The sequence below is a fragment of the Myotis davidii genome, unplaced genomic scaffold, assembly GCF_000327345.1.
Source record: "Myotis davidii unplaced genomic scaffold, ASM32734v1 scaffold159, whole genome shotgun sequence".
Classification (NCBI taxonomy): Eukaryota; Metazoa; Chordata; class Mammalia; order Chiroptera; family Vespertilionidae; genus Myotis; species Myotis davidii.
This window is the reverse complement of record NW_006291231.1, coordinates 3,687,254-3,700,987: the sequence shown is the minus strand read 5'-3', so window position 1 is coordinate 3,700,987 and position 13,734 is coordinate 3,687,254. Positions and strand designations below refer to the sequence as shown.

Below are 13,734 nucleotides of genomic sequence, written 5' to 3'. Positions count from 1 at the left end.
GGGGGGGGGGGTTATAAAATGTCATTCTAGACACAAGCAAAAGTGAAATCTAAACCTTTCTATGATCCAGAGCAAAGACCGCCACCAGGGCAGAGCCCAGCACATGCTCTCTCAAGAACATTGCTTGCACACTCGCTTTCTCTGGCTGAACCATTCTGATTTCTGCTATAAGGGGAAGTCTCATTCTCGCTCTACCTAGGGTAGCACCCTGGTTACAGGCATCGCAAGCTCTGCATCTGACTTACAACCTCCCCAGTCAGGAAAGCTAAGTGAGAAGGGCTTTCTCACCCAGGACAGCGGAAACTAGCATAACCTTTTGGGAAAGCAGTTAAGCGGTATGTGTACCAGTGTGTTAACACCAATCAGAAAGGACATACGCATTCCTATGTTCATAGCAGCACAATTTACACTAGCTAAGATTTGGAAACAGCCTAAGTGCCCATCAGCAGATGAGTGGATTAAAAAACATCAACATAATGGAATACTATGCTGCTATAAAAAATAAAGGACTCTTACCATTTTCAACAGCATGAATGGACCTACAGTGGCCAGGGAAAGGTCAATGGGGGGAAAGGAGTCAGATGTAATACTTTAAACAATAAAGAATTTAAATTTTTTAAAAAAATGTGTCCTTTGATTCGGCAATTCCGTTCCTTGAAAACTGATCTTATCATAATAATAGAAAATTCAAAAAGCACCACACAAACTTCATGCACAAAGATATACTATGTAGTGGTTGTATGTATCTAAGAAGTTGAAGGCAATGTAAATATACATCATTAGAGGAATTTAAATTAAATCTTGTATTTCTTCCACAGAATATTTATCAATGGTCTTATCTTAGAACATGTTTTAAACATCAAAAATGCTTATGTCTTAATGTTAAGATTAAAAGAGAAAGCAATATTCAAAAGTGAATCTACCAAATGACCTCAAGTACATTTAAAAAAAAAAAAAACATACTGAAAAAGCAGAGAAAGAAGTAAACTTACAAATTAAAGTGATTGCCTATTCAGAGAGACTATAGATTTTTTTTCTTCTACTTGGGTTTCTTCACCCCTAAAATGTCCTAAAATGACCACGTATTCTTTTTTTAAAAATCAGCAAATAAAAACCATATTGAAGATATAAATGACTGAAGGAAAAAAGCATACCAAATATTTTATTTCTCCTTTTGTGTAGAGAGTGAGCTAATAATAGCAAGGCTGGAAGCTAAAATATAATAAATCAGATTTTATAATGGATTTAAAAAAAAAATCAATGACAAGGTAGATTTCTAGAACTATATTTTCCAGATTGTCTAGGCCAACCTGAATTTTAAAACAACATATTCTTCACTAGAAAGCTACGCTACTCAAACTTAAACAGGTATAAAACTATATCACTTTGTTCTGTGAATTTATTCAACATTCAACAAACATGTATGGCACCCTTAACTCTGCCAGGCGCTGGGGATCCCAAAGCGAGCAAAACAGATGGAATGTGTGCACTTGGGAAGCGTACAGGAGGAGAGTGTGCTCAAAGGGAGGGTTTGTATACATCAACCCAGCTGAGGCTGACTCAGTTACTCCTGCCAGAATCAGATGCTAGAACTGTAAAGAGTTTCCTATCATTCTGCATTAAAAATAAAAACTCCCACATCTTACTCCCCCTTTCCATTTGTGATATACATAAGAACTTTTGAGTGATGGTAGTTAGAAATTCAGAATATTGACTCAAATTCACTCATCAGGAGTGCTGCCTGCCTTGCACAGGTGTATCTTCCTTAGTAAAATATAGACGGTAATAGGGCACGCTGGATTTTGTCCTGGGGATTAGGGCAATCGTTGCTTGGCGAGCAAGCCCGGCACACTGCCCGGCACAGAGTGAGTGCTCAGCAAATCAATCATTTCTCTTGAAATATCCATGTTTACACATAAAACAGTGAAGAATCAAGTAAGGATAAATATGTGAAAAATCAATAAAAGGGGGGTTGGGGCTTTGTGGCAATGACTGCTAATGGGTACAGGGTTTTTTCTGAGTTAATGAAAATGTTCTAAAGTTAATTATGGTGATGGCTGCCTAACTTTGAATACATTAAGAAACTACTGAATTGTAGATTTTAAATGGGTGGGTTATATGTTATGTGAACTATATCTCAATAAATCTGCTATAAAAATTGTATTTTTAGAAAGTCAATGAAATGCTTCAATCAGTAGGCCCAGGTGAGCCAACAGCTATTCTTTGCAAAAACATAAGACCATCTGTATTTTGTAATTAGGAAATATATCGTCAGTTCAAAGTCAAAGTATATTAAAATTCTTCAAGATTTTCTAACCAACTCCTTTACCGGGAAAAGACAAAAAAAGGAAACAAGGCAATACCACACACCCAAATCTAATGCAACAACTTCTTAAATCTTTTAGTATATCTAATTCCGAAGAAAATTTTGGTTTTCAAATGTCTTACATTCTGTATTCACATATAAGAATAAGTTTAGCTATAATATCAACCAACAAAAGGGGTAACGAAACGCCTTTACACCGTGAGTTTTAAGCTTTCTGCTTCATTACTTAACACCTAATGTCACCGCCAAAATATACACACAAATGACACAAAAGAACAAATGTTTGGTCTAAAAACATTAGGCTGAATCCTACCTAATAGTAGCTTATTTTTCAAATTGACAGGAGGTGAAGTGACTGTCCATGGTTTTGTTTTCCAGCAAAACCCACAATCACTCATCATATCCAAATGTTGGCCACATGACCTCATCAGGAAAACATGAAACAGGCAGGACTGAGAGCCAAGCAAAATCCAGGACAAGCTCTAGCCGGTTTGGCTTAGTGGACAGAGTTTCAGCCTGCAGACTGCAGGGTCCCAGGTTTGATTCTGGTCAAGGGCACATGCCCGGGTTGCAGGTTCGATCCCCAGTAGGGGGCATGCAGGAAGCAGTCAATCAATGATTCTCTCTCATCATTGATTTTTCTATCTCTTTCTCCTTCTCCCTTCCTCTCTGAAATCAATAAAAATATCTTTAAAAAAACACAGGACAATGATATGGACAACCCTTCCCTTCCCCCTCCTCACTCTCTCCTTCATCCAGCAAATCCTTGAGTGCACTATGTGAATACCGCCCTCTAGTTTTACTTTCTGATTTTTCTGTGAAGCCAGTAACATTAGTTTCAGTCATCTTAAAAAAGAAAATATTTATCTGATATGTTTCATAGGTATTTAGAACATATATCCTAAACCAATTTTATTTTTTTAAAAAATGTTTCACCACTGTACACATGGTCAATCACTTCACCTCCTGTCACTTTGAAAAATAAGCTACTATTAGGTAGGATTCAGCCTAATGTTTTTAGACCAAACATTTGTTCTTTTGTGTCATTTGTGTGTATATTTTGGTGGTGACATTAGGTGTTAAGTAACGAAGCAACTACACTATTTCATTTTCTATGTGGGTTGCCCTTTGCATGTGAAAATGGGCAGCCCTTATGCAGTTTGGAAGGTGCATCCTGAGTTGCTCTGCCACCAATGGTGATAAACCAAAAACCATCCACACTTTCATTGGCAACCACCACTGCAAGATGGCCGGGGAGACTGAGGACAAAGTCCATGACCGGTACACAGAGTGGCACTAAATACTGGTTCTCTCAGCCCCTCAAAACCTCCGGGAGTCCATGATGATTAAACAACATGCCCACCTGCCATGCTCACACATGGGGGCTGATTCCTCTCCACTTAGCACAGTACTGACAGGAAACGCTGATCCACTGTCATCTGAATGTCTGCCCTGACTGCCTGTTACAGTCATCACTGGTGTGGCAGGTAATGAAATGCAAAAGCAAAAGTGGGCACCTTACTCCCCTTTTGTGAGTCACTGGGAAACATTTTAATAAGTAGTAATACTTCACTTGGTAGAGTCTTGCAATAACTCTATGCTCAGTTACTAAAAATACCAAGTAAGCCTGGATTAATATTTCATTTCTCCTCAAATCAAAATTTGAAAAGGAATGTTCTATTGTCAGTAATAAGGTTGGTGGGTAAATACTGCAGAATAGGAATAACAATACCATATGTTAGATCTGTTATTAATTACATAGAATCATTTGCCAGTTAATGAATTAGCCTGAAACCCCCTATTCTGCACATTTAAACATTTATTCTCTTTATGACTTTGAGATACAGGAGATCTCTGGTGGTTTAAAGAGCACCGTTTACTTCTCCAGTTACTTACCGTTAACACATGAGTCCCCAAGATCACTCTTCTTTCCTTGGAAAACACGCAGCACATCCGGGGAAGGGCCTCACAGAAACAAGCATTCCTCCTCTCACACCAGGTGTTACATCTTCTCAAAAAACCACACTGACTATCTCAAGTTGTCCCCTCTGGAAACCCCCAGTGATTCTCCAAATACAACCCTTCATTTGCTACCTCATTAACTTCTTTAATACTCTGGGTTTCTGAACTATTTAAAAAAATAATTCGACAGAAACCACACAAAACCTGCGTCTGGCTCACTGCAGAAGCAAACGGGGCAGGAAGGTCCACCTGACTACAGTGATTCACTAGGAAGAGTGGGACCAGTTAGTTGCTCATTAAGCCCCCAAACCTCTGTGCAGTTCACGTTCAGGATCAAGGCTGGACCGGACCCTCTTTTTCATCAGCACTGTGATTAGAGAACTATGCTCACCTGCCACAGCACAGCATCCTGACAGGCAGTACCTACCTGTGAGGTAAGTAGGAAGGTGTCTCTCTCCATTGCATACCCCAAAAAATGAGGCGATAACACATGTCATTCCGTAAAGGGAAAATGTGAAGTAGCTTGCAAAGGACCAGGACATCCCTTCTCTCTCCTGAGACAGTGGTTCTCAACCTTGTTTGCACATTAGAATCCCCTGGGGAGCTTTGAAACAACATGCCAATGTCAGGTCTCCAACCCAGACCACACGGCCAACCCAGGCCCAGGAAATGCCTGGAGGCGGTGCCTGGGCACCAGTGTGTTCTGAAAGCTCTCCAGGTGACTAAGCAAAATAAGCCAGTCAGAGAAAGGTAAGTATCACATGATCTCACTCATATGTGGAATCGAATGAACAAAATAAACTGATGAACAAAAATAGACCCAGAATCATAGAAGCATGAACAGACTATTGTACCTCAGAGGGAAGGCAGGGGAGGGTGGATGGGAAAAGATCAACCAATGAACTTGTATGCATATATGCATCATAAACTGAGAAAAATGACAAGATCAAGAGACAGAGAAGCATCAAACAGACTGTCAAACTTCAGAAGGAAGGCAGGGGAGGGTGGGTGGGTGAGAAGCGATCAACCAAAGAACTTGCATGTATATATGCATGACCCATGGCCACAGACAATGGGGTGGTGAAGGCCTGGGGTAGGGGGCAGAATGGGCTAGAAGAGGTCAACGGAGAGGAAAAAGGGGGGATATATGTAATACTTTCAAAAATAAAGATTTTTAAAAATAATAATAAATGAAAAATAAAAGCTCTCCAGGTGATTCACATGCCCAGAGCTAAGAACCACCATCCTAATACCTATAGATGTTCAAAAGGTTGTCATTGGCAAATACCAGTATTCTTTCTCTCGCTTCCGTTTCTTCAGTGGCTTTGCTTAACCAATAGGAAAGTGGAGGGGACAGGGATGACAGAGAGAACATGGGCACTACCACACCAAGTATGTACTTGTAGGGGGAAAAAAAACCCATAAATAGGCCCAATAAGAAAAATGATTCAATAAAAATCAAAAGGAAAATACATTCACAAGAACTAAAAGCCAAGTTCTACACATATGTGTTTACACACATTGCTATCTACACCATGTTTTGTCTGTTTTGTTTTACCCCTCTCCCCGCAAAAAAGAGCAAATTTTCAAGCAAATAACTATACATAGGCATGTGTGTCCCAAATGTCAGGAATGAAATGCTAAGGAGATTCTTTCCAACATCTGTGAGTAATTGTGTACAATACATCATTGCTCCTATGCATGCACCTTGAAGTAGAAAGATCAGAGTAGAATAACTAAACATCCAAATGCAGTAATAGTTTTTCTCTCCTATTAAGTATGATCTGAAACCCACTAATGATTTCCAGAGGAAGCTGCTCGGGGACACTTTACTCCTGAGCACAGTTTGTTCTCAGCAACCAGACTCCATGCATTGGCAGGACGACGAAGGGGAAAGTCTGTGACTAAAAGTGTCTGTGACTAGAAGTATCCTCCCTCAAACGAGGAACTGCAAGCACAAGAAAAGGTTAGGTCTTTAGTGGGGATTTCACATTCCAGTCTTGCAGTTCCCCAGCACTATCCAAAGAAATCACAAGAACACTCAATATCCCCCCAAAGACTGCAGAGAGGAGCTCTCCAAATTTCTAGGATCTTGAAACACACACACATATGCAACCTTCACACATGCGTGAATGCACATAAATTAGGTTTGTGAAAAACACTACGCTATACAATACCCTCCAAATGACAACACCAGGGAAGAGATTTTATTCAACTCAATCTACAGGACATTAGTCAAAGGCTACTGACAGTTTTATAACTGCTCGACTTGCTCTTTGTTCAAGAAGCTCACGCTAGAAAACTACATGGCTTACTTTCTCCTCCCCTGCTCCCCAAACCCAGTTCCTTCAGCTCTCCAAATGCATTTGCTCTGTTTTGTTCTTTGTCCTTCCCGAAAGGGAAAAATTAACAGTCAAATGGTTTAATTTTTAAATTGGTACAAGAGCCTTAAACACACTGTACTGAGGGGAAAATGCAAATGGAATGCTCTTGGAAATGGTTGCACATTAAACACTCATCTTCGGACCTAGGCCTTTATTGAGACGAGTTCTTAACGTCTGTGGAGGTCAGAAGTTTAGTTTATTCAGCAAGAATGATTCTATTAACAGCTCCAGCTCCTGTTGTCATCACAGTAAACATTCATACATTCCAAATCCTGGAAAATGTGAAAATAAGGCTGGAGTGGCCCACAGCTCCATGACTGTGTGTGAAAAGCTTCCCCAGCCATCAGGCTGCCGTGGGAGTGGCAAGACATCCAAAGGAAGGGAGGGATCACAGCATAAAAGCAGGTCCACCAGACTCAGGAGACTGAATTTTTCAGAAGAGGGTGAAATGGAGGGGATATATATATATATGTATATACATATATATATCTCACTACAACGTAACAGCAATAATAATGATGTTGGATAATAATACTGTAAAGCTCTTTAAGCCCATGTGCCGAGGATCATAATTCCATATCAACTTTATCAAGTTTTTAAACGCATTTTTTTTTTCTAAACAATCCCATCTTTTATTAGAGGCTAAGGTTAAAAGTCAAAACCCAGCAGACTTCTAAGCAAAGTGGAAAATAACCCAAGCCTTACAGCTGTTCCAGAAAGTCTGTGGCTAATTTTACAACATCTACCACCCAGGGAGGTCACACTGCAGGAACTGGATCCTGGCTCACACTGGAATAAATAAACGACGAGCGCTAGGTCACAGCTAAGTACGTAGTGGAAGACAAAGCTTCACCCCAACAAGTAAATTATCCAAGTACGGAGAAGAAAATCTTACTTTCAAGTTCACGGAAACGTACAGCCCTTACTCTTTCCAAATCTTTTCTCTGTTCCTGAAAAATCAGCACCTAAACGAATGAACTGTGACCTTATTGTGTCTTAAGTCCTTTTCTATACATTTCACACCCGCCTACCAGTTTGAAGCCCTTGGATGTCACCTCTGCTCTAGGGAAAATCTAAGGGGGGCGAACTATTCGCACAGCCTACAGAGAGGCAATGAGAGAAGCTTGCGCCTCACCTGGAAACCCCCCCCACTGGATGGGGTCTGAACAGGCAAGAGGGCTGGGGAAACTTTAATTCCCGCTCCTCTTATATCAATCCCCCCTAATGTGGTTGTACAGTGCTGTTTTAAATGGCTTCCCAGTTCAAAGTTCAAAGGAGGAGGAGCCCCCCAAGCCCCCCAATTTTTTAAAGCCAAAAGTAAATTTTAACTATCACTTCCATTTGAGCAAACCAGAGAACTCCTCACATCTACTGCTTTCATTCCATCTCTGGTTCCTTCTTAGATAATTAAATCTTTTTTAATCCTTACTGACACTATCTACACATGTTTTATCTAATGATGAAATATGTCCTATAAGACTATATTTAATGTAATATGTAAAACTCAAAGATTTTTCTAAGAATTTGTTTTTCTATCTTAAAACAACTTAAGCTATTTTCTGCCTTAGATAATTGTTTACACCTGTCATCTGATTTTCATTATTTTTATTCTCTCCTTTCATTCTCCAGCTTGTCGATATTCTTAACTATTCTCTCAACTACTTCTTTCCCAACAATTACTCCCAATATAGTCCCTTTTCCCATCCACTCAGCCTTTTTTTGCATATATTTTATTTTCTTCCCTTTAACTTTCAGCCCTCATTTTTTCAATTTTACACCCTGTTATAGAAGAACCTAAATGATGATTTTGAGTCTCAGACCCTTCTTATTACCCTCACCCTTGTCCTTTCCCTTCTCCCAAAAGACCATGATATTGACAACGGTCACCTCCTTTATCGTTCGTTGACCAGTCTAGCTTAGAGGGGAAAAGTTTCCCCCGTGTCTTCCTTTTCCTCTGTTCTCCTGGTACAGCCTGGCATGCTTCTTCCTTATCTTTTCTATTAGGTCTGTGAAAAACACTACGCTTTTCTATTCTGCCACGCCCCAAAGGACAGCTCTCTCTAGTTTTCAATGATCTGTTGGCCTCTATTAATGACACAGGCCATCTGAAACCCGCTGTACTGGATGATCATGTGCTGCAGACATGGCAACCAGGGTCTGGATCCACTATCAGTATGGCGTAAGTCTGATCTGTGTTCCCAGTAGCAGTGATAGATTAATCTTGATCCATTTCTCTTGCACCTCACTATGACTCATGGACTGCATTTGCCAGATGGCCTCCTGACTTACGCAGCAGGGAAGGTGCTGTGGTCTCCACCTGGCCATACAAGAGAACTGACCAGCTCACCGGGGGCTTAAGCCTGTGACCCTGGCTTCACCTGAGCACCCACCAGCCAGAGCCACATCACGGTGACGGCCTCCGATAAACGCAAAAACCCTGGCTCAATTCAGAAGGTAAATATAAGCCTCAACAACACAAAAGACACCACATCAAGACAAACAGAGCAGTTGGCACACCAAGAAGAAAAGAAACTCGAGATCTACGTCACTTTCTGATTTCCATGGCACCTCTTAGGGGAAAGGGGAACCCTCACCCCTGCTTCTCACAGTCCCTCCTGTTTGCACTTACAGTGAAAAGCCACTCGCAGGGACACCTGAGTCATTCTGAAAGTAAAAGCAGTCATGAACAAAAAGACAAACAGTTATTTCAACAAAAATCCAAAGAGCAGAAAAACCACTTTTCTTTCCTCTCTCAATACCACAAAGCAAATTCCCCTTACAGGTGGACAAAAACACATCACAGGGAAGCGGGCACAAGGAAATATATAAAAAGAAATTGTATTTACCTTCTTCTGTTTCGTGCCACACGATCCCTTCCAAATTCACACTGGTCCCAGGTTCACAGGGCCCGAGACACTCGGGCTCTGTCACTACTCCAACTTCACAGGTATTGACACCCACGGAACGAGTCCGCACCAAAAGCTGTTCAACCGGGGCTGCAATATTGGGTGCAGCCGGGGAAAAGTAGGAGGGCAGAATCTGAGGCGTGAGACTGCTGGAAATCGGCGGTGGAGGCGCTGGCACTGTAAACAGGGGGTCAACCTGAAAGACAGACAGGCTTACTGCAGTGGTGCTGCTGCTGTGAGCTCTTTTCAATGCAATCTGTTTACATCCCGTCTAAAATACATCACCCTTCCAAATTCCACTTGCAATGGTAAGATGCTCTGAGCGTTTTAATGGTGCCAAAACATAAAGCAGAATAAGAGTGAGCATTTTCTTTTTTTTTTTTTTTCGTGCCAAAGAAAGCAACTATCAGAGCTCTAGCTTCCTGAAGATGAGCCTGGTTTTTCGTGTCCTTCTAAATTCACCAACAGACAAACTTTAGCCTCAGTAGATGTGAATAAAATATGCTCTGCAAAATTAGGACTATTTACCACTTGTAATAAAATCTTATTTTCAAAATGACAGTATTTTCCAAAGGAGAAATTCCAATAACCACCATATATGCCTCATTGGACATCTAAGCAGAGGAAATGGACTAAAATTGTTTTCAAAGTACTTTATAAATCATAATGAATTAAAGTCACTACTAAAATACATTCACTTACTCCGTCGAATACATAAAATACATAAACTTGATTATATACACACTGAAACACATAAACTGGATATTATTAGCATGTATTTATTAAGCATCAACTCCTAATTAAGTGTTCTACTGCAAAGTTCAGGAGAATTCACATAAACGGAGAAACAAATGAATGTGCCCAACATCGACAGAATTTCAGTCTCTTCAAAGCACAAGTCCTTTAGTGGTTGAACTTGTAAAGATAGATCCCTGATGAGTTCAACGGAGACTCTGCAGCCCTGTCTCTTTAATCCAGAAAATGAAATTGACAGCCAGCACAAGACCTTGTGATACCATGACTCCTGTGCACCCCTACCTTGAGAACAGTAAAGGAGCTCTTCACCTCAAAACATTTGGGCATCTGGCCAAAATGAAACCAAAGGCTATGCACATACTAAATAGGTAGGTCACCAACCAACTCATCCATTCACTGGACACATTTTAACAACTATTATGACTGCTACACAATAGCTTTGGCCTTGCTGATAGGTTATCAAATGTGAAAGAGCCACATGCAAAACGCATGTCTGCACCAGGACTCCAGGTCCTCTATGTCCTCATGTTGCACACAGACACCCTCTACATATCAGGAACAACACCTTGCATGTTTTATCAGCTGGGCCAGAAAGCTGTATGTATAACAAGACACATAGATGGTTGTTTTGGTAAAATGCCAGGTCAGTCTTTTGTACATATATTCCAAGTTAGCCTTTGTAAGAAATCGACACTTGGGTACAGACATAATATTATATAGTCTTTGTTGTTTTCAAAAAAATATGCAAGAGTGCATTTCAAGATAAGTCACATAAGAAAATGTGCTCCCTAGTTCAACAGCTGAAGCAGTCATCTGTGTGGCCTCCTTGTTCATATAACTGTGTGAGCTATTTCTACAGTTTGCATTTCACTAAAATGATAAAATGACGTTCACTTGCCTGAGTGATCCAAGATGCAATAGAACAGCCCTTCATCCAACTGCATGTTAAAGAAACTTAATTTCCTGCTCTCAAAGCTGCCATAAAACTTCTTTTGCTCCATGTTTTTTATTGTTCTTCATTCTTGATCACAGAGCCCAAGAAAGAAAAGCATTTAACAGCCTCAAGCCCCAGATCTGGTGATTTATGCTTTCGTGTAAATGCAGCTTAATGTGGATCAAAGTTCACACTGATAGTTCCTATTTTAAAACCGAGCTGACAAATGAAGAAAGAAGTTCTGAGGGAGGAAATTTAAGGGTGAGGGGAACCAATGCTTCCTTGTCGTCTTTATTATGACTAAAAGATTGCGTGTAATTGGAAGAGCTTTCTAGAATTAAAAGAGAAAAAGAGAGCAAGGAAACTTATAAACTAGCTACTGCACTTGTTTCCCCAATGTTTCCAACAAAATGTAAATTTGTATAGTTAGTTGTAAACTGGCTGTAATTTAATGCTACACATATAAACTGAAAAGGCTAAGTGGAACAATATTCTCAAACTATTCTTTGTATCACTTAATTGACAGTCTTCATTAATTTCAAGAGAAAAAAATTGTACAAAAATTGGATAAACAAGAAAATGAAATAAAACAAAAGAGGTGAGGAGCCTTGGAGAGCATCCATTCTCTGATCAGGACACAGTGGGGAAATGTGGACAAGAGAGGCTACAGAGACAGGGCATGTTAACACTAGGACTCGTGCCCCAACTCTGACACACTGATTAAGCTTGTGACTTTGGAGAATCAGTTAACCTCAGTGAAGCCCATTTTCCTCAACTGGACAATGTGTTTTTTGGCCTTCTAATATTAATGACAAATCCTATCACAACAATTTCTAGACGAAGTCCTTACATCCATATAACTCAGCTTCTGACTACGTTTGCATACAGACACTCACATTTGGTAACCTATCACTATTTGGGATATGTATGTAATTCCAAAGAGCAAATTTCTAGAGAATCTAGACGGTTTGTAGGGAGAGACTGAGGTATCCTGGGCCTTCTAGCAAGTTAACTGTGTTTATTTCCATCAACACAATCCAAAGCAATGAAAAGGTTTAGTTCATGATGGTCACAGAAGGGACACTGGAGCCCTGTCCCACATGTTTCCAAATGAGAAAGCTAAGTAAGGTTCAGAGAGTTTGACTATAAATATGAGCTAACCTAACCCTAAACAGTCCCCCAATGTGCTAACAGCCTAAAACCCTTAAACTTGATAGGAAAATGCAATAGGTAATAGAGTTTTAAAGGTGACTCTTTACAAGTGAATTTCTCTCTTAGTTTTCCCACTGCACCGGCTTCCTCACAGTCGCTCAATATTGCCATTCACATAGGCACAGGATCACCATGACCAGTGAGAGGGGGAAAGAAAACTTTTTTCCATTGGGATTTCAGGAATTGGAGTGAAGAACAAAGACCACCCACATGGTCTGCTGGGGGCTCCTCTTCCCCAGAGGTCACCGTGGGAGAGGGGGTAGGGAATTACAGCCATCCCCGAGATGTTTTATTTGGTAGGTTTGCTACTTTTAAAAATCTTCCAATTATTTTTTTTATTTTTGCCAATACAAAAAATTAGGAAAATATCTGAATTTCCATGATCTCTTAACATCATCATTGAATGTGCTATGCTCAGCCCACATTCCTCATGCCATCAACTGACAGGGCCTAGCCGCCCTTCAGCCCACGTGACCTGGCCAGGCACAGCAGCTGAGTTGGTCTCCCCACTTCCCCCAGGAGACAACCCCAGAATGTTTTAGGTAGAAGGTCATGTAGCCCAACTTACTGATTCTAGAGAAAAACGTGACCCCTATCTGTACGGGGCGATAAGTTATCCCCAGTGGCAGCCCAGGGGAGCTTGAAAGAGCAGCCTCCTACATGCAGAAACTTTACAGCAGGCACTCAAAAAACACTCGGGGACAAAGAAAAAGGTGTGGGTGGGAAATAATGCAATGTGGCCAACTCTTTCTGCCTGTGAACGCCCCCAGTGGGAGATGTTCCCCCCAACAGGTTTCAGTTCTCTTGTGTATCTCACGGTGGCTAACACAAAACCACATGCACCATATGTAAAGCAGGATTTGAGAGAGTTTCTAATAGTTATTTTTGCTTTCCACAGAAGATCAACTCCACTGCACCCTGATTTCTCAGGTCACTGCTCCCCTACACTGAACCATAATTTCTTCAGCTAACAAAGTTAAGACAGAGGGTAGCAACAGTTCTCACAAGGACTCCCTCAAGGGAAGAGGCAGCTTACACTTGGACTTGATAGTGGTGGGCCTCGGGGATGTACTGGGTTCAAATCCTGGTCCTGTCATTACTTGCTGTGTGGGACCCTGAGCAAGCTGCCTGTCTACTCTGGGTCTAAGAACTGGGAGTAAGAATAACATTACTCACATAAGGTCACAGTGAAGACTCAATGAGATAATTCATGCAAAGCGAAGGCTCAGTGTAGTGCTCAGCTCAGAAACAATG

General features: G+C 40.8%; 1 protein-coding gene across 1 annotated transcript in view; it reads right to left on the bottom strand.

Moving 5' to 3' along the window:
• Positions 1-13,734, bottom strand: part of ZNF608 (zinc finger protein 608) — a 106,236-nt gene that overhangs the window by 51,036 nt on the left and 41,466 nt on the right. The window contains exon 3 of the mRNA XM_006764381.2: positions 9,519-9,774. Coding sequence (XP_006764444.1) covers positions 9,519-9,774 — 256 coding nt within the window. The remainder of the gene's footprint in view (positions 1-9,518; positions 9,775-13,734) is intronic.